Genomic DNA, 21,408 nt, shown 5'->3' on the forward strand with positions numbered 1-21,408 from the left:
TATATTATCTTGCGTGATGCATCCATTGAGTTGTAAGGTTAATGGAGCTTAACTTAAATAAATTAATTAATCGTAACAATCAAGATTGCAGAATCCTTTTTTCAGAGAATACAGATGAGATGATTGAGGTTTGTTGAAAATAGATGCCTTTGCACATTTTCAGTGCCTCTATCAAACGTGCATTAGGTTTGTTGGAGGCCCCATTTAATAATAATCAATAATTAATTTGGAATCTTGGATTTTAAGTTAATTTGCTATAATTTTGGCATATTAGACAGTCTCATATAAGTCTTCGTTACAATGGTTTATTATCTTTGAACAAATCGTTGTATATATATTAAGTTAAAGAAAAAAAAATAGAGTTAATAGTGTTTTATATCCCGAACTTTCAGCATTTTCCATAAAATGTTCCGCTATATAAAATTCAATGACGAAAAGATGACTTAATTATCTTGTCGAATGAAATATTTTGGGACCATTATTGCTGGAAAATCATATTAAAAACTACCATTGTTGAAAAATATTGAAGTCCGTGACTTACTTTTCAGCGGCATTTTGTGGATTACCGACGGCATTTTGCCCCGATAATTTTTTTGTTTTTATAGGGTGTAATTTAGTAGGGTATAGGATGAATTAATTTGCTAGGACAAAGGTAGTACAGTTGATGTAAGTGAGTGGTGTGGTGTGTTTTTGATGAATACTAATAAGGAGAAGCAATAATTGACAAGTGACAACACAGTTTGTTAGGATTCTTATATCTTACTCCCTCCGTCCACGAAAGAACTTCCTATTTTTCTATTTTCGGACGTCCACGAAAGAACTTCCTACTTTTTTATATTTTGGGACAATACCCCACCACTTAAAAAATACTCTCATTTTAAGACAATTCCCACCACTCAAATAATATTAATTAAAACAACACAATAAATTATTAATACTTTTTCACAATTCCCAATACACTTTACAACTTTTTCTCCACTCTCAATACACTATACAACATTTTATTAAAACACGTGCCACTCCCTCTTAGGAAGTTCTTTCATGGACGGAGGGAGTATAAATTAATCTAAACTTACCATTTCTCGACACCTAACTCGACATGGACCAAAAAAACAGACACTACAGTATTTGCTGTCTCTTCTTCTTCATTATGTTCCTCTCTCTCTCTCTCCAAATTAATACCATATTTGATACTAGAATGCATTATACCAAATTTGTAAGTGGTATACAGAATCATTTAAATTAATATAATAATATTTTTGAATTTTTAATTTATAAATTAAATGGCCATGCGTTCCATACTATTTCTTATCAAACAAGATATTAGGGTGTCATATCTATATTATACACCCTAATCACTCATGCCAAAATTATAAGTAAAAAACAATAATAATCCACCAAACTAATATATTGATTTACATGCATAATATATTGCTTTACATATATAGCGAATTAAGAGGCACATCATTGCACATGCATGATGCATTCGTTCTAATTAATTCGATCTTGATTGTGATTACAAAATTTTAATTAGAGATTAATGAACTTTAATTGAGAATTGATAAATCTTAATTGTATTTAATTAAGGAGGATGCATAGAATCGAATGCATATAAATTTTTCCATAAAGTAATTGATCGTGTTTGCTTAGATATAAATTCATAATTGCAAACGCAACAAATGTGGTTGTTAACCTTTGTGGCTGAGAGATCGATAGAGTTCTTGCTCTTTTATTTGGATCAGTCACATCACGATAACCATGCACCTTGGAATAAATAATTTTATGCATGATTAGTTCAATTTTTTGTTAAATATATATTGTGATGTGAATATTTTTTTACTTCTCCCCTTTAACGTGAATAATGTGTCCTTTCTACAATTTCAGTAATGAAAATAAAAGTTTTCATCAAATAGGCAGAAAATTAAAAATAATGTCATGCAATAAAATTTCAACGTCTCCGTAGGATAAAATGTTGCCGTAATTTTAATTTCGGGCCAAATTACAAAATGTTCAAAGCTTATGTATTAATTCAAATGATGTAATAAAAAATCTAAAGTATGTAAAAATACAAAATTAGAACAATTATATAATATTTCCAATACCAAACAATAATATTATGTATTTTTTGCAAGTTTATTTATTTTATTATTATTATTGTAGTAGTATTTATTTTGCATTAATTGCAATAAATTTCACCTATTAATTTAATCAATAATAGACTAATTAAATTTGGATTAAAAAATCTAGTTAATAAGGCATAAAGCTGGAAATGAAACTAAAACTCTAGATTGTTTTAGTGCTAAAGTTGTTGTATAACGTCACCACAATAGAATTCCAAATGAAATTTTAAGAAATATGGCAGCTTTTCCATTGATATCTCTTTGCCAGAAATGCTAAAAAGGAAATAAACTGCAAAAATATGGTGGGGAAATTTGGCTCCAAAAAGAAACGCAAGCATTATAAAGACGAGAACTTTATCAACTAAAAAATCTCTATTTTGGCTTTAATAATTCCCCCAGATTATGCATATAGTAACATGATTAAAGAGACATTCATTTACCAAGACTACAAAACTCAGTGATCAACCGCAAGCAAGAATGATACAACAAGAGAATGACGTTTTGAAGATACAGAAAAGTGTAATGAACGAGAATTCATCCATGTATATTGTTGTTTTAGTGAGAGAGAGAGAGAGGTCAAAGATTTAACATACTTTGCAACTCTTCCGACAGTAACCCGGGAGATCCGAGGAGCCGATCATGTATTCCGGGTTCTTGTTGCATTCTCCAAGGGAAGCCCATCTTTGGCAATTCTCATTCGAGTCGGCGCAGTCTCCTCCCACGACTCTATCGAAGGAATCAACATGAATCCACTTCGTTGCGGACCACTTCTCGCCTTCATCCACGGGGCAGCCAGCATGCAGACTCGCAGTATCTGGAGTTGCATCTGGATAGAGACTATAGAACAGGAGCGCATCCCCTTTGCGTGGCTTCACTGGAAAATGTCGGGGAAGGAACAAAGAGGTCAAGTTTCTGCTTACATAATTAATCGATTACGACTTGACTTATTGTCTCACCTGCAGGACCTTGTCTTCCACACTCGGAGAAGTCTTTGTCCGTTGAAACAGACCTACGACGAGGTGATTCCTGCATGATTGCATCAAGGACTAGGCAATGAATAGGACAGGCCAGTTATGAAAGACATAGTGGAATTTCAGTATAGGGTGTAAGACATTGATTCCACATGGCAAAACAGAAAACAAAATGGTGCAGGATTAAAATAACAGTGTTTGGCTGAGCTTATACTCTTTGAAACAGCTTTCTAAGAGTTTGGTATTTTCTGCTAAAATAAGATGCTTGAAGCTTGTAACAAGAGATCCCAACTCTTCTTTTGAAAAAATATCTTATTTTCAAAAGTCCCTTTAATTCCATTATTTTGATCTTAAAAGCTTAATCATCAAAACCAAAATCATTTGAATCTTGATAAGCATTAGAACCCATTATTTTGATGACCTAGTTTTAACATCTTGTAATTGTAACCTCTAGAAACACCTTATGATATAGGAGTTATAACTTATAAGCTCTTCTAAAAATAGAGACCCCTCATAGTTCTTTGCTTCATAACCACCATATCCTATTATATGAATGATCCCTGCCCTGTGACAGTTAAAGGATGCTAAAAATATTAGCAAAGAGTTCTAGTTGATAATTAGAGATATTTAACAGGGCATATAATTCATAGTTACAGCATGCAACATATAGCACAGGATGATTGAGCAACCAAGAGCTTGTGAAACCCAATTATCTTGAACAATAGAAAGAGAAGATACGACTCTCACCTCAGCAGAGGGGAAGACAGTTTCACCTCCTTTTTCAACATCAGAGAGATACATTAGAACAGTTGCTATCCGGTGTCCACCACGAGCTATATTTTCCTTATCCGCAAAATAGTCATAGTGAGGATCATATTTCTGTCCAGGTTCATAACGCAATACTTGTATGTCTTCTCCATTTTCTATAAAAAGAACAAGATCAGGCCTTGCAAGCAGCAGCAGTATAAATCATGGTTCTCAATGCCCGCTCATAGTTCATAATTTTAAAATATACTACCATACATAAATCACCAATGTACAAGACCTCTAATAAAACCTAGAGGCTTCCATTTATGAGTAAATAATTACAGAAATCACTGAAAAGCTCAATGATTTACTCAGTAGACAAAATCAGATAGAAACGAAGTGAAAGCAACCAAGGGATAAATAGAATTATAGAAAGCAATGCGAGAAAGGCAAAAGTAAAATTTATGGCTATGAAGTATATGGTATTAATAATGTGTTCTATCCATGCAAATTTCTAATTTCCTAGTAAGGTATAGTTCAATTAATTTGAATATGACTACAATTAAAAGATCTAATAAACACACCTTTCGAAATTGTATGGTCATAAAAGATGGTGATTCTATTCTTTTATTCCAAAATAACACGGAACCAAAGATATCAAAGAACTCTTGTTTCATTAATAAGAATAAAAACCAAAATAGATACAAAACAGATATTACTGAACAAGTGAACACTAGGAGCTATGATCAACTGGTGACACTGGTGATGACTCTATTGCATATCCTCTTAAAAAATGTTACCTTTTGGTAAAAATGTCCATGTTGCAATCTTGTCTTCTATGCCGGCAACAATAGGATCCTATAGCAAGACATGGCAGGGAAAAGAGTCAAGATCATGCGTGGAACTCAGAAAGTTCTCAAAGGTGATGCCATAAGTGTGTTGGAAAAACATGAAAGAAGGCAAGCAATCTGATCATGATTTGATTGATTCAGCACAATAAGTTTTATGAAGCCTACTTTTTTTAACACCTTAATTTTTAACATGGTGTCTATAGTTATACATTTTCAAACATCCGATTCAGATATTCAGCAATTCACAAACCAAAAACTATGAGAATCTTTCAAATGCATAAACACTTGAAATGTCACGAAATGGATTTAAATAAGTCTCCCAAGAGGCAAGACCATTTGAACCAGTATATCAGTTAAAGTTAGATGTTAATGCAATCAGTAAATCATTGACCAAAAGATCATATGCATAATGCATTTCGTCTGATCTAATTCTTATAAGCATTCATAAACTTTAGCAGAAATTCCAGCTAAATCAAAATAAATCTGCTTCTAATTGAAAGTAAGAATAATGATTAAATTATCTATAAGATCAAACAGTTGCACCAATTGAAACACGGATTCGGTAAACACAATGTCCAACACTCCTAAGCATCATCTTATATAGCAAATTAGAATCAATTGTATAAATCTATCTTAGGAAAAACATAAAATTCGAACCTTCGCTTTCCCAATGAACATTCCAGAGCTAGTCCGAACCTCACTCAGCTTACTTTTGCCAGACTCATTGTCTGCCACCTGTGACCTCTTCAGCTCCGATTTCGCCTAATTCAATCACACAGATCAACAGAATCGCCTTAAGATACTTTCAAAGAGAAAGAGAGGCAATGACACTAATCAATTTACAAACTCACCAGAGAAATTAAATGATTGCATTCACCATCCGTGAGAAAACCTTCGTACACAAAAGCTCTACATCGCAACGCAAAAAAAGCAGCTCAATCACACACAAGCAGTCAACTAAGAGCAAAAAAAAGGAAGAAAAAGAGCTGCGAGTGGAATATTACAAACATTTCCACTAAGAAGAAGATCAGTACCTAGGTCTCCATGATATAGTTCTGACTTTGGACGGATTGACTATCGAATTGCACGAAGATTTCCGCGCTATTGATGCGATCAACAGCAGTAGAAACAAGGAGATATAACATAATCTATGCATCACAAAAAAAATTATACCGATTTTCGTCGGAAATTTTTGAACAGGAGCGAGTAAGATGTTTGAATCTGATATATTTTTCTGCGTATAGTGAGATTTCGGATTTGGTAGATCATTCAGTGCGAGTTGACGAAAAATATATATTTGGGGCTGAAATACCTTCACGGTTTACCCACTCAACTATCACAAATGTCAAATACTTCATTTATTAATAAATAAATAAAAATGTTGGATACTTTGGCTCACTTAATTAAAAAGTTTCTAAAACAAGATTTACTGGTCATGAATTCATCTACTCATTTGTAAAAATTACTTAAACTTTAAAAAGTATAAAAATATAGTTTGAATTTTAGAATCATTTATAAAATAGTTCAGATTTTAAAAAATACAAAAGTTATACTAAATAATATGAGCTTATACTTTAGTACTCGAACTATGACGTGAGAGACCCGTAATTGATATGAAAAACGTCCAACAAAATATAAGAATTTTATTCTAAGATCCAACACATTTATATATTGCTATATCTCAAACAACATGAAAATTGAGGAGGTAAGGTGGGCAGCGACAATGGAATCATTTATAATGAGATCCTTACTTCATTAACAAAAAAAAATTGTCACTTTCATTTATAATAATAGGTTCACATAACTTTATTCGTATTTGAAAATGAGACTCTTACTCCATTAATAACTTCACTCATATTTTATTAAAACTCGGACCATTTGCAATGCGTAAAATATTTTATGAGAAGTCTCATAGCGAGAGTTGCATAGTTTGGACTTTGAATCCCTAGCTAGCCTTTCTCAATTCCATACCCAATTAAAAAGTGATTTTGATTGAGAGAAAAAGGAAGATCAAATTCCCATGATGAGTGAAACATCAATAAGATATTATCTAAAATATGAATAGTGATGTAACATCAATTAATAATCATTAAGTGAAAAACCCAAACGTGAAACAAACTAAAGAAATAAGAAATTAAAGCTCGGCATACTAAAATGAACATTGAAAAGGAAAAATGAAAGGCTAGTCCTAATCAAAGAGACTTCTCATAAACTTGGCTATAAAATTGGCATCCATCATGAAACAAAATATTAGATGAAGCATAATTAAAAAAACAAAAAAACAAAAAAAAAAAACAAAAGAAGAAGAAGAAGAAGAAGACATAATATGTGGAAACAGTATATTACATAATCACCTGTAGATTTGGCATGCATCATCAATTAAAAGACGAGATTACAACATAGAAGTATAAAAAAATTTAAAAAACCAAAATGCAACAACCTTTGTATGTTTTCATCTCTTTCCCTATATATGCGAATGCTGCTAACTCAATAGAACAGTATATAAACACACAAGCTGTTCCACTGCCACAACTCTCGAATTGAAACTACCAGCCACCACCTACTTCCCCATAACCAACAACACGAGCATACTCAAGGGGGAAATACGCCAAGAAAAGCATGAGTCGAGCAACTGGGAGTAGGGCTGTACATTCCCAGCTCTCGTCTCTACACCGTATTTTACAAGCTCTCCTCAACTCCTTCCAAAGATGGCTCGGTTTTGTGGCCTCTATGGCTTGATGGTTTGGATGAGTTGCTTTCTTCTTCCGTAATCATCTCCAATGGCCATGTCCTCTTGAGTGCAGGCCTTTTTTGGAACTTTTTCTTGCTCTGCAATATGCCTTCGTCTCCTTGCAACATCCTCACGACCTGGTGAAAAGAAGAATTAGCAGCAAGTTTTTGCTCCTATATGTGTAGTCAATGTGAAAGTGTAGTTCATTTACATGCTAATACAAAGCCTAGAAAAAGATTGAGCTCAGTTACAAAAGTGCTCAAACAATTGATTATTGAATGTAATCACTAGGTGATGTGAGTAAAAACTAAAAGATGCATACCTGGCTCATTTGAGGCCTATCTGTAGAATTTTGATGAATGCATATTGAAGCAACCATAACCATACGATTCAGCTGTTCCCAGTCGTAATCACTATCTAGAGATGGATCAGCTAGCTCTTCAATGCCCTTGTTCAGTAGCAGAGGTTTGGCCTGCAAAGTTTTTGTGTTCAAGGTTTAGACGGAGTTACTACAGCAAACAAATGTAGCTGTAGCTGTATCTGCCAACTTACCCACATCACAACACTTTTATGGTGGTCGTCTATAGCTGGGCGACCACTTATGAGTTCTAGTAATAGCACGCCGTATGCATAAACATCAGTTTTCTCATCAACTGTACCGTGCAGGAAAAACTCAGGAGGGAGATAGCTGCCATTGAAAGAAACAATAATGTTCAGAAATGAAAGTTGATTGGACTACATTTTCCATTCTAGAAATAGTAAGTTTCCATTGTCATACCCAAATGTGCCCTCGACATTTGAAACACTAAGGTGAGTCCACTGATCAGGAAGCCATTTTGCTAACCCAAAATCTGAAATCTGCACAGACGAACGTTACTTCAAGTAAATTAAAACGTGTTATCTGTTGTAGGTTGCGACTTACAGGTCCCCTGGTGTCAAAAATGTAAATCAGAATAAACTGATCTACTTATTCATAATCCATTGGAACTCAACAGAAACCTTAATTATCGTTTTTAAGTCATATCCGACTATCAAACATGATATGCGGCTGCAGACAGAATTTTTTAGCATTTTCTGAACTCACCTGAGGTTGAAGATCTTCAGTTAGCAAAATATTGGCAGACTTGATATCTCTGTGGATAATTCGCCGTTGGCAACTCTCATGAAGGTAATAAAGACCAGAAGCAATGCCTATGGCAATATTATATCTTACATTCCATGTCAAATTCTCCTTTGCACCTGAGGAGCATATGAATCAAGAATGATAAAAAAATTAGAATCTTGAAGTCTTGGAAAGCAAAAAAAGAAAGACAAACCTTTTAGCATAGACGACAAGCTCCCATTAACGGATAATGGAAGAACAAGGTGCATCCCTCCTTCAACTCCATAACCGATAACTCTTGAAATGTTCGGATGGTTGACATGGACTAAAATGCCGAGCTCAGATAAGTAGTCCGCTGTCATCTCCTCTTGTGATCCCCTAATCAACCTCTTAACTGCTACTAGTTGTCCATCTTCCAAGTGTCCCTTGTAAACTTCAGAATAGCCGCCTTCTCCAATCAAGTTTCCTAATACAGAACAAGAACACGAAAACCCGCCTTAGTCTTAATCATAACCTCAACATTCTCAAGATTCTGATTTCATTCAGAAATGCAACAGACAAGAATATCAATCACCTGGGCTAAAATTGTTTGTTGCCTCTTTGAGGTCTGCGAGAGTGAAGCATTTCCAAGAGGTTTCGAAGCAATAATACAAGTCCCCGTCTATCTGAGTAGTGAGTTCGGGCAAACTCTGAGTGCCGCGGGATGCTCTTCTTCTCGAAGAAAGCTTCTTTATTGAAAGAATGTGAGGTATGGAAGGATGAAAGGTCTGAAAATGCACATTGGGGCCCTTTTTCAGCTTGCGGAGGAACCCTTTCCATTGGGAGTCGGATTTCGCAGCTGCCTTAGCTGCTTCCGCCTCTGAAACGAGCGTTGTGATGACACTCACTTCTTCCTGATCATCTCCGCTGGACGAGCACCCTTCTAATGAGGCCACATCCATGTCTAAAACTCTCAAATCTAAGGCATAATTCAAGATTTGCAAATCTCAGAGAGTCGGGAACGTGATCATCTGAAACTGGAGGAAAACAGTTGAAACATGTAGAGATGGATCTACCTTCAGCAGAGAGAGTGATGGAAGAAGTGGAATACAGCAATCTATGTCCAACCACGAGGAACTGCCCATCGGTACTTTCATCAGCAACCTCGCATGCATTCTCATTTTCCCTATAATTCAACAATCTCCAAAAAAAATTATACAATAATCCAAAAATCCTACGCCAAAACTAGACAATTGACATAATACAATAATAGTAATAACCTAAAATCGAATTGAAATCCATAACATGTTTTGCATATTGAGTAATGATCCTATGAAATTCCCCAAATTCCTTTTGCCAACAATACATACAGATTGATCGTTGCATGGAACAACATTTTAAAACACGAGATCTAAAATCAAACCAGAATTTCTTCAGAATCAAGCAACATGCAGCTAAAAATTCATGTTATATTAAATCATAGGATTAATTAGGGAATGAGATCACCTTGGAGGGGAAGACGAAGGCTGAGCATTATTTTCCATGGTTCCTCAGCGACAGCAAAAAGAGGTGCCTCAGGAACCAAGATTATTCACGTCTGCAAATTTCAATTCAGAATTTCAGATAGAGAGAGACAGAGAGAGAGAGGATACAAGATGGTAAGAGAGAGAATGAGAAATGTAAAATTGTGGTTTGCATGAATTCTCCACAATACATGCAATACATTCATGCTAAAAATTCGGTTCTCCCATCTTATATCCCTATCCAAAATGTTACGTAACACTAATTTGTGAAATATTAACGTTCGAAAATTTTGATATAAAATATTATAAATTCACCGAAAAAATAATTATGAATTCAAAAAAAAAATGAATCTTTCGCCGCCAATGGAATTCTAACCATAGACAGGGACGGATCTAGGAATTTAATGATGATCAGATGATTCTAATGAATTTTTAGTAATTAAAGAAAATAGGCCGAGTCTTGAAATAATTATTTGAAATTACACAATCATAATTGGACGAGATTAATATATATAAATAATTTTTTTAATCATATATATATATATATAGGTAATAAAAAAATTTGATCGGGCGGCGACCGAGGGTGCCTCGCGTCTAAATCCGTTCCTGACTATAGACCATGAATTTATGAGTTCCTTATTTTTATTTATTTTATATCGTACGTCCATTTATGTAAATTTGATCATGAGATACAAGATAAAAGCACTACATTCGAAGAAGAGATATAAACTTATATATCAAAAATTTACATATTTCTTCATATATATGCATACCAATGCAATTATCTGTAATAAACGATAAGAGTATAGCATCATATACTCATCAATATACAATTCAACTACCAAAACCAGAAGCCAATTATTTATTGAATATTGAGGAACATTTGTGGTTAGATACAAAACATACATTTACAATGGCTATGTATGCGGCATAAACTTACTTTACAACATAAACTTTCAAAATCTACAATCTTGAGAGAGAAGCTAAGATCTCGAAGGTGTTACACGAAATTAAAAGCTCGTTGTATTCACTGCACGTTACGAGTGATTAGCCCCTCAAAGATGGCGTAGAGGTCCTTATTATCGGGGCCAAAGATTTCGTCCGCCTTCCTTAAGGTTTCCTAACATAACCATAGTTAAGTAAAATGAGTCGAGATGGTCTCTTCATGAGTTTCTATCAAAGAAGAAGACATGTTGCCTAAATATAGCACTTCCCAACTTCTTGCATGCTTATACATAGAGTCAAATAAATGACCAACTTACCCTTATACATGCCAAGTTTGTCTTCCTACAACTTAGGATGATATCATGCATAGATTCATAAAACAGTTTACTTTCTTCATAAGTTAGCTTGAATGAGGTTGTGGAATGATATAAAAATCTGGTCACATACCTCTTTTGTTTGCTTGTGGGAGTTGAGTTCCTTCACGTTTGCAAGAAACGCGCTGAACTGCTCGTACGACAGGCGGGACCTGGTGAGAAACAATCGACATGGTCATAACTTTGTATGTTGCTAGAACTCAAGTCTAAAAATGTAGCAAACATTAAGATCTAAAGCCTCGAGTCATGCTTATGAACTGGATTTCATTGTTTGCATTGGCAAGAGGATTGCGTTGGTGAACTTCTTCATGCAAATATGTATAAGTGGTCTCTCTGGTTCGTTGTTTTGTTGCGATTTAGTTTCGTACGTACCTGACTTGGCGAAAGAATTCTTTTCCATCAACACGCGTTTTCCCTGATACATGAAAAAAACATGTACTATATATTACAAGAAGCCTCCTTGTACTAACAAATGCAGCAAATTCTACCTAATATCAATTCTTAGTTTGCTCGATCCTATAAACGTAGGTAACTGAGATCACGTTGACATACAGATGAGATCGAGTTAAGATAACTAACCTGTTTGTGATCCCGACTCCATGCTTGACATTGAACTGAACTGGCTTGGAGGCAAAGAAGAGAACACAGAAGACCTATCCTCGTAAAGGCCTCTTGTTGATGTAATAGCAATTGAGTGTCTCTGTCTCCTCGGAGACACTGGTTTGGGCGTCCTAGACGGAGATACAGAGGCAGACAGACTCGGAGGGGAACCTGGAGGTGTGAGACGAGGCGTGCTATTCTGTGATGCTAGTAAGTAGCTATATGGTGCACGAGCCCTCGCGGCTGTTGTGACAAGAAAAGAATTATCAGAACAACAAACTGCTTCAGTGAAACAGCATATGCAAGAAACGGAAAACAATGCAAACCTTCAGCATCAGCATCGACAGAATTTGAAATTCCAGCATCGGAGAATTGGCTTTGGATGGATGTAGTTGGGTTAGGCTGTAAATCAGAATCATCCTCTGAAAGAAATATGTAAAACTGCTCATATACTCAACACTCGGGCATCACGAAAGTATTTAAAGACTTGTATCTCCTAATTCTGGTACGAGGAAAACAATGAGTCGAATAAGCATCATAGAGGATCAGAATTGCAAACCGGGATTGCTTGGCGGATTTGTCACATTAGCCTTAGGACCACTTGCCTATCAAACAAGAAACCGAAAAATGAATCCAATACAGAATATGGAGATTCTGTGGAATTATGCTGCAAGAAACGGAAGCCATTCTCTTACGGGGTTGTCTTCATCATCTTGAAGAGACCGCATCAACGTCTTTCTGAAGGCTTCCAACTGCAAAAACTCACTCTGTTAGAGATTCTATTTAAACACAGAGTCTGATCACTCAGCTCAGATATTTGAAAAGTGGAAGACTTTTCACTTCACATGTTGAGTGATTACAAGAAAACTTGAACTTGCCAAAATGGACATTCGACATTGAGAATCCTATTAACTAGGTTTGCCTGCATAACATAATCTCGAATAACCTAAAATCAAGACAAGCTTACATCCGGCATGAAATCTGGTGCTTTCTATCGAATTGATGTGTGGTAACACGAAAACAACTAGCTACAAATGCATACATGGCAACCATATATCCTTATTCTTTGGAACTTCAAATACTGTCCTAATAAACAAGATGCAGTTCAGTTTAACTCAAGCATTGCTACGGAAACGAATGAAACTGAACGACACACGAGATCCTCTATTCTAAAAGGTATTAAGCTCAGCAACATTCAAGAAACTTGAACACAATGCAACTCACACCAACATCATAAATACTCGAAAGCAACACCATTGATCAACCAAACCATACCTTGGTTACATCCCTGTTCAGCTTCTTCACAGTGTTGCTCAGCTGCGCATTCTCCTTTAACAAGCTTTCCTGCCATATATTCACAAAAGCTCAAAATCAGCATCTCATCACATATTTGAATTGATATTCCCCTCCATCCTACACAAATAGCCAGTTTTGTTACTTCCAAGTATCACGCTCACACTCTTCACTTAAACAAATACTATTACAAAATACTAACTTTAAAAATGGGCTAAAGTCAGTTTCAAGTTTTAATCTATTAACAATTCAAATGATTAAAAAATCTTGAAATTCAGCAGATTAAGTGCGTTCGGTGCAACTTTAATTTCACTTCTTTAGAAAATTGCCTACCACCCCATTAATTCAAATTTAATATTTTAAATTATTCTCAACTTTCCCAATCACAGCTCATCTACTTCCAAAACTATATTCTAGAACAAAAATCTACACTAATAACAATAAGTTACAACTCCACGCAACCCAAACCCGGGAAAAACGGGTTCGGGTCGGGATAAAAAAACGGGTCTTGGAAGGCGGACCTTCTCCTGCTGAGCAGCGGCGAGCTTATCGGAAGCGTCGGCGAAGGAGGCGTCGAGCGACTGGAGCTGCGACTCCAAGCCGGCGATGATGTTGTCGCGGTCGGCGAGGTGGTGGCGGAGCTCCGACACCTCCGATTCGAGGGAGTCGACGCGCGTGGAGAGGGCAATGGAGGTGATTTTGCGGGCCACATCGAGCTGCTCGAATGGATCGAGGGGCAAAACCTCCAGCAATTCCTCGGGAAGATCGAACCTCGACGATTCCTTCGCGAGCATGTTTTTCTGCTGCCGTCTTTTCTTTTCTTTTTTTATTTATTTAATTTTAATTTATTCTTTTTCGTTTTTATGTTTCTTCTATTTTTTTGGTTTTGGGGTTTAATAGTGTGTGTATGGATATACGGTAGCCACAAGTGTATTTTAGAGGTCCTCAAATATCAGGATAAGGAATTGTCTTATTTGAAATTTTTTTTAAGAATAAAGAAATAAATAAATATAGAAAAGTTTTTATCTTGATTTATTATAAATATTATTGAGATGAAGTGGAATGAGTGGTTGCTTTCGATTTGTTTTCCTAGTGAAGGAATTATGGGTGGCTAGCAACTAGCAAAGGGATGATGAGAAGTGGGAACACGCCCTAACCATTTTTATTTTCATTTTTGGAGTAATTGTATATAATAATATATATTTTATTCATTTTTTATTTATAAAATGATTATTAAATCTTAGCATAAAAGGTATGATCTGTACAATTTGTCTGATTAATATATAACATCGACTTAAATTCGGCAAATAAAAATCAGTATGATTATCAAGAAAGTACACGTGGACAATTGTGTGATTTGCAATTCTGCAGAACCGGCATTTAAGTCGTCGATGGGGTAGTTTACATGTGTTTTTCTTATAAACTCATAACCTTTAATTTCACCTAATTTAGATTGATAGTGAAAATCATAGAAAATGTAAAAGATCTTGTTTTGTGTTAGGATTTAAAAATCGTGTCATAAATCAACAAATGAGTAAAAGAGGTGTTAACTTTAATGTATTGTGATTTTGGGGACTTTTTTTTCATACTATTTTACTATAGTAGCACGCGTGTGATACATTATTTAGGACGACAATGATACTCTTATATTATATTGTTATATTTTGTTTAAGGGATTACTCACATTTTATGGCTTTACTTTTCTATTGGCTTGCAAAGAATGGTTCTACTTTAAAAATATGCAGATTCCTACATTTCAAAAAAGTTTAAATGAACTTAGACCATTTTATCTCGGATTATATTTTAAAGATTATATCATTTTTGCAACAAGTTGACCTAAAGGTTGGGCCATTAAGCGTAATTAATAAAGTATTGTTTAATTTTAAATATTCAATTGTAAGTTGGTATTTACCAAAGAAAATAAAATAAATATGTTGCATACTTGCATTCTTCATTAGTATGTAAACCAAAAAATAATCAAATTTATAGAATTTTTATTTATTTTTTATTTATGTTAACATTTGAGCTTGAATTTTATTAATTTGTATAGTTTGACATCCATCTTTTATTGTAATTTAAAGTTCGAAAAAGTTTCGGAATAAGAAAAAGATCGAGTTTCCAAGTTTTACTAAAAGTTGGATTCCACCCATTTAATTAGTTTGTAATTTAAAACTTTAATCTTATGAATTATGATGAGCCTCGAGTTGGCCACTAAACCCTTATAATCGGTCTCCAAAAAAAAAAAAAAATTCGTGAAAATAAAATAAAGTATTCGACCCATAATCTAGCTAGTAAAATATTTTAGAGAATCATTTGCAAATCTCTTTCTTTAATTGATCTTATATCTCAACTGGTGTATTAAACTATCCAGACTTGTTTCTTTTGAGGAAGATGTCTCCATTAAGGCTTTGTTACTTTAATAAAAGAGGGGTTGGAAGCAATAAATATTATATTTCTCTTCGAAATTCGTTCCATAGATTTTTTAAAATTTTCTCTTTCATAACCCTAATACTATTATTAAATTTATTTGTTTTTTCTTAATCCATTTTTCAAAGAGACTTCACAAATTGCCACATTTGTGTTCGAAGTGTTCTTAATAAGTGAAGATTTATTTAATTGACGTCCATAAATATATTCAAATGGTGAAATTCTTTTTATATAAATACTGAGGTCAAAAACTTTATTATAAAAGTTTTAATGAGATTTGATTTTTTTTCTTTTGAGAAAAATGAGACTCGATTTTTAAGTCTTTGATTTGTGTTGTTCAAAATATCACGATTCACGACTCAATAAAATAGAATTGTAAAAAAAAAATCATATATATATAGACGTGGCAATGAGGATTTTATTTTTATTTTTTGAGGGGGTCAAATAGATATTATGCATCATTAATTCAAGTTAGGTAAGATGCTTAGATTAAATTATAATTGAAGATGAAATGGTGTTTTGTGAATTCATTCGTATAGAGCAATGCACATGTCAGATCCTTGACCAAATCATCAATTACAACTTAACATAACCATTTTTAAAGAAATAAAATTCTAAGATTTTAAATGGGATAGCACCTGTTGTCCCTTTCAATAATTTATTCTTAATTATTGTTTAGTATTCTATCATAATCATCGGTTTTTGAGAGGGTTAAATAACTCCACTTGGCAATTAACTAGTGTAATATTCAAATGGAGTGGCAAGTTGGTCTTCCTCAGTCTGAACAATTTATTCAAGTCTAAATAATAATAATAATAATAATACTCCATCCGTCCCAATATAAATATCTCATTCTATTTTTGATAATATATTCTTTTTATATACATATTTAAATAATTTTCATCAACTCACTTTATCTACTTTCTGCACATTTCTTAATATTCGCGTCGAAAAATTACGGGACATTTATATTGGGACGGATGGAGTAATATATTTTCCACCCTTTTCCACGGAGTAGAAATTAAGCAACCTTATTTTTTTTTGGTTGACATGGTTTGTTGAGTTCTTGTTGATGCAAAGTGTAGTTGTAATATTATTTTCAAAAACAGTTCAATGGTGTATGTTTGCGATGATGAAAAATAAACGAAACTATTTTACTCTTCTTTCATAAATGGGATTGCTTTATGGAAAAAAAAAATAATAAATAATAGTGATGGTGTTAAATGTTAATGGAAGTTGAGCTGGAGGTTGTTGACCCACTCTCTTTTTGCCTGCATTTGCATTTCTTCATATCAAACGATCCTTTTTTTTTTAATGTTAAATTGCATGTAATTTGCTATTTATCTGCCCACGGACCTCATGCATGAATTCTCTACGTTGAATAACTGAAATATAAATTTATCTATTAATTTTGAAAATGATTTAGTATATCACTTTAATCGAACTGTAATAAAACATCTATGAACACTTCAATAGATATAAGTCCATAGTTTGATTTTTTTTTTTCCAACAATATAGTATTCAATACAAACGTCGTTAACTATAATAGTAATAAAATTGACATGTAATATTAATTAAATTACAATAGTGAAATCCAACATTTTATTATGTAAAATTTATGATGCAATTACACAAACCAATTACACTCATTTTTACACTATTATTGCCCTAACACGATTTGAGCCCCAATCTCTCTCCATTCGAACATAAAAAATTATATTAATTACTCCTTCAGTCCCACGAATCTTTTTCGATCGTCTCACGAATCTTGAGTCATTTTCTTATATGGCAAAAAAAATTGAGTCAAAATTTAAAATGTTATATTTCTTAAGTTATATGTGAAAAATGTCTTATTTTATAAACATAAACATTTTATGCCATATTCTTTAAATACCCTTTGATGTGATGGGTTTGTTTGATTTTTTGTGAAAGTCTTGTATATTTGACCGATTTGTTGCTCTGATCATGTGTCCGGCCGATAAAATCATGTGTCCACCCGGGCAGACACATGATCTAACTATCCACCGGTCATATGTATTATTGACTGATAGCTGTCAAATCGTTGACTTTTATGACTGATAGTTGTCAAATTGATCAACAAATCGGTCAAATGTGTAAGACTTTCACAAAAAATCAAGCAAAACCATCACATCAAAGGGTAAAATAGATACTTCACATAATTAGGGCATAAAACATAAGGAATAGGGCATTTTTGCCTATTAACAAAAAAAAATTCTTTTATTTATTTTTTATCTTTTCACCTACCATACTTAATACAGTAAATACTATTTTCTTAATTCTCGTGCCGAAAAGAATTGACTCAAGATTCATGGGCTGAGGGAGTACATGATTTGATATATAAAAAAGGTGCACTCACAAATAGAGTAATTTGTATGGTGCTTTACAACTATTCAATAGTTGTGCTAGAAAACAACTGTTTGATAGTAACATAGTTTTTTCAATTCGATCCATTTGTCGTTCTGCAATAAAAACCGAACCAAAATTCACAAAACCAAACTTTTATCATCAAATTAAAAAGAGCAAAGCCGAATCATATTTTGTGATATAACTAATTTAAAAAATGATTATATTTTGTGATTTTAAAAGGCGGTGCTAATCAACGAGTCATTCTATCCGAATTAATATCAGAAAAATTGGTAAAATAGAAACGTTACACGTGTCAGAATCCAAATAGCGGTGACGGATTACAGCCCCCGAACAGATGAGAGATGAACATGCACAATTTGCGGGCCCCACCTATATATTATAAAAACACGGAAAAAGACATCCGCGGTTGACGCCGTTATCAACCCGGTTGAAATCACCTTTCCTCCTCCCTACCTGTCCGTTTCCCTCCGGTTCTGTGCAGTTACCTTTATTCTCATTAAATTAAATGATTTACTTAATAATGGCCATATCTTTTTCTTTTTCTTTTTTAAGTTAAAAAAAATGGCCATCACTTTTCCTATTTTGGTGAAATGAATGCCACGCTCCCCCATGTCCCCACAAATTATGCAGGGAAGACTTAATTTTAATTTTGAGAATTTAACATAAAATTATTGTATATAAACGTATTTATTGGAGTTCGATTCTACGAGTAAGAAGCTTGAAAAAGATAATGAGAATAATATGACTCGGTGATGTGTTGCTTATGAATGATACTGAGATCTTTTCTACTTATATATATATATATAGTCTATTTTGATAGATATATGTGAACTTGTATTTTTTTTAATTAGGGTAAATCGGCCGAATATATTAATCATAATCCCAATGAATCAAGTCGAGGAGTTAGTCCGAAAAAATCGACTCCCAAATCTTTACATCGGCACAAGAAATAGCGAGATTCACTAAAAAATGAGTTACACAATTAGTCTCTCTACAAACATGGCAGAAATCCACCACACAAGGCTCCCTAGCATAAGCAAAAGCCTCACAAAGCTCAACACATAAGGAATTCGAGCTCACACGTCATGGACGACATGAACCGCAAGAAGAGAATATGTTAACTTGTATTAAGTTGTAGTATTTCATATTTTTTTTAATCACATTTCTAGTATAAAGTTATGAATAGTTTTGTAGTTATACCTTTTTAATGTAGAAATAATATGCACATAATATTGCTCTCTCTGTTCCTTTGTACAACACGTGCAAAGATGGTATTGTTATTTTCCACAAATATTTTGGAGTAATTATGTGTTACTAGTTTTATAAATTTGTTAAATTTTGTTGGGGTTGCATGAAATCAATAAAACAAATCTTATGGATAGATATTTGAAAAGTTATAAATGTAAAGCGATTACCAACATTTAACCCTACTATGGTTTATATTTTATTAACAAATAAATACTCTTTAAGACATGAATGAAGAAAGTATATTTAAATCACTTCTTTTAATGATTTTATGTCCGAATCTTACTGATGAGGATGGTTTTCGGGACTCCCGATTTCCTTTATTGGAGCCCGAATACCTTAAATAATTAATAGAGAAAGATACCTATCAGATCTAATAGGAGAGAAGCTCCGCTCTGATCATATTTAAGGGAGATCTACTCAGAGTAGGACATTAGAGAAACTCTGAGATAACCTCAGAGTGGATCTTAAGATGTTCTATCCGGATACCACGGTTGAGGATATACAGAGCTGAATCGTGGAGGCAAAGTGGAGTAATACGGATAAAAGTTAGCTGGTACGGAAAAAAGAAGTGTGCATCTGTACAGTGATTGTTGTAACCGAATGGCAGGCGGTCACTGTCCTCCTATTTGCTGAGACCGCCACCTCTAACTAACCATATGTCGGCTGACGTGGAAGATGCCCTAAAAGCAGAAAGGACCTTCTTGCCCTTCCGTTCAACAAAGAAATGAACATAGAATGACGAAAGTTCCCCTCCGTATTCTGATTGGAAAATGACTAAGATACCTATTAGATCATGCACGCTATAAATAGCATGAATGACAGTATTCTAACTCACTTGGTTTTTGAATATCTTACCTAATTCAATGTTTGACAGCAGAGAGATACAAGGAACATACTTATTCAAAAAATATAACCGTTAAGAAGAAAAAAGTAAAGAGGGAAGAACAAAGGAAGCCCCACGCTCATAAGGAGAACACAAGGTGGAAAGATCGAAGTCCACGAGCACCGAATACTTACCGGATCCAAGTTAGAACTTATGAGTCAAATGTTTAGAATATGTGTTGATAAGAACCACCTTCACCACTAACTATCTATAAAATTTCAATTTTTTTAGGATGAAATTTAAATACTCTTTTCGCTCCATTTAATATGATTCATTAATTTTCGATCCGTAGACTAATTAATTTATAGCCCATATATTAAGGAGTGCTTGGTTTATGTATAAAGTAGATAACCCCACTAGCTCAATGTTAGTGGTTAATGCTCAATTTTTTTTTTAATTTTTTTTTTCTATTTTGAAATTAAGTCATTACAAATGGGGCATCATAAAATAGCGTTAAGTCATTCTAAATGATATCGAGGGAGTATATAGCAGTTACAGAGTCTAAAGGTATTTACGTACACTGATAATCTAATAAATAACCGTTAATAAATTATCAGTAAAAGATAATACTCCATCTGTCACAGTGGCGGATGCAGAGTGGGGCAAAGGAGGTACAACTGTACCTCCAAAATTTTTGTGTTTCTAGTAATATTATATATTAAAATATTAATTTTTATAAGTAATATTCACTTCATGACCCATTAAAAGAGACTCCATTTTACTTTCAGCCCATTTATTCTTGGGATTTGGGCTTATCTTTCTTCAAATCAAATTATAAAGAAAAGATATGTTCAATTTTTTTTAAAGAGAAGAATAACGGAGACAAGAAATTAAAAGAACAAAACAATTGAATAGGTAAGTAATTAGAAGAAGAAAAAAAATACGCATCCCACAAGAGCAAAGCCAGAGAATTAAGTCGAGATAAAGCGCTAGAATTAGTCTTAAGTTAGTAAAATAATATGTTCTTCGTTTCAATCTCACCACATTAAATATCTTTTATATTTATAAAAATATAATTATTTTTTTCACCCCCAATTTAAAAATCCTGGATCATCTTCTGATCTGTCAAAGAAAAAAGTCTCATTTATCCTTTTTTTTGTCTACGTCTTATTTTACTTTTTGAACTATCACATTCCACTTTATCTCCTGTATTTACTAACATTGTATGTTTATTCCATTTTTTAACTAACAATGCATATTTATCATATATATATTTTTTATAATAG

At 33.7% G+C, this 21,408-nt stretch overlaps 3 protein-coding genes across 3 annotated transcripts; all 3 read right to left on the minus strand.

Moving 5' to 3' along the window:
- Positions 1–2,473: 2,473 nt before the first annotated feature.
- LOC130991603 (probable prolyl 4-hydroxylase 4) lies at positions 2,474–6,126 on the minus strand. Its single transcript, XM_057915900.1, has 7 exons — positions 5,724–6,126; positions 5,541–5,598; positions 5,347–5,451; positions 4,639–4,696; positions 3,839–4,014; positions 3,077–3,146; positions 2,474–2,994 (listed from the first exon to the last, which is right to left on the minus strand). The coding sequence occupies exons 1-7, from the start codon at positions 5,843–5,845 to the stop codon at positions 2,705–2,707; spliced, it is 879 nt and encodes a 292-aa protein (XP_057771883.1). The 5' UTR covers positions 5,846–6,126; the 3' UTR covers positions 2,474–2,704.
- Positions 6,127–6,992: 866 nt separating this feature from the next.
- Positions 6,993–10,286, minus strand: LOC130991602 (receptor-like cytosolic serine/threonine-protein kinase RBK2). The gene is made up of 9 exons (XM_057915899.1): positions 10,008–10,286; positions 9,578–9,687; positions 9,097–9,480; positions 8,737–8,988; positions 8,505–8,659; positions 8,199–8,278; positions 7,973–8,108; positions 7,743–7,892; positions 6,993–7,557 (listed from the first exon to the last, which is right to left on the minus strand). The coding sequence occupies exons 1-9, from the start codon at positions 10,043–10,045 to the stop codon at positions 7,369–7,371; spliced, it is 1,494 nt and encodes a 497-aa protein (XP_057771882.1). The 5' UTR covers positions 10,046–10,286; the 3' UTR covers positions 6,993–7,368.
- A 577-nt stretch (positions 10,287–10,863) lies between these two features.
- LOC130991604 (uncharacterized protein At4g15545) lies at positions 10,864–14,240 on the minus strand. Its single transcript, XM_057915901.1, has 9 exons — positions 13,758–14,240; positions 13,219–13,287; positions 12,639–12,695; positions 12,503–12,548; positions 12,270–12,365; positions 11,923–12,186; positions 11,716–11,758; positions 11,417–11,495; positions 10,864–11,144 (listed from the first exon to the last, which is right to left on the minus strand). The coding sequence occupies exons 1-9, from the start codon at positions 14,028–14,030 to the stop codon at positions 11,052–11,054; spliced, it is 1,020 nt and encodes a 339-aa protein (XP_057771884.1). The 5' UTR covers positions 14,031–14,240; the 3' UTR covers positions 10,864–11,051.
- Between the last annotated feature and the right edge of the window lie 7,168 nt (positions 14,241–21,408).

The sequence above is a fragment of the Salvia miltiorrhiza genome, chromosome 7 (assembly GCF_028751815.1).
Source record: "Salvia miltiorrhiza cultivar Shanhuang (shh) chromosome 7, IMPLAD_Smil_shh, whole genome shotgun sequence".
NCBI classification, from domain to species: Eukaryota; Viridiplantae; Streptophyta; class Magnoliopsida; order Lamiales; family Lamiaceae; genus Salvia; species Salvia miltiorrhiza.

What these genes read in the sequence shown, in the direction of transcription:
- LOC130991603 (XM_057915900.1), bottom strand. Translation starts at nt 5,845, where the DNA reads ATGCATAGATTATGTTATATCTCCTTGTTTCTACTGCTGTTGATCGCA. An exon ending in ACTATATCATGGAGACCTAG is followed by an intron (nt 5,599 to 5,723) that starts GTACTGATCTTC and finishes GTTGCGATGTAG; the next exon opens with AGCTTTTGTGTACGAAGGTT. An exon ending in ATGGACATTTTTACCAAAAG is followed by an intron (nt 4,015 to 4,638) that starts GTAACATTTTTT and finishes TTCTTTTTATAG; the next exon opens with AAAATGGAGAAGACATACAA.
- LOC130991602 (XM_057915899.1), bottom strand. Translation starts at nt 10,045, where the DNA reads ATGGAAAATAATGCTCAGCCTTCGTCTTCCCCTCCAAG. An exon ending in CCTTCGTCTTCCCCTCCAAG is followed by an intron (nt 9,688 to 10,007) that starts GTGATCTCATTC and finishes GTTGAATTATAG; the next exon opens with GGAAAATGAGAATGCATGCG. An exon ending in CATCACTCTCTCTGCTGAAG is followed by an intron (nt 9,481 to 9,577) that starts GTAGATCCATCT and finishes ATTATGCCTTAG; the next exon opens with ATTTGAGAGTTTTAGACATG.
- LOC130991604 (XM_057915901.1), bottom strand. Translation starts at nt 14,030, where the DNA reads ATGCTCGCGAAGGAATCGTCGAGGTTCGATCTTCCCGAGGAATTGCTG. An exon ending in AAATCCGCCAAGCAATCCCG is followed by an intron (nt 12,366 to 12,502) that starts GTTTGCAATTCT and finishes TATTTCTTTCAG; the next exon opens with AGGATGATTCTGATTTACAG. An exon ending in GAATTCTTTCGCCAAGTCAG is followed by an intron (nt 11,496 to 11,715) that starts GTACGTACGAAA and finishes GTTTCTCACCAG; the next exon opens with GTCCCGCCTGTCGTACGAGC.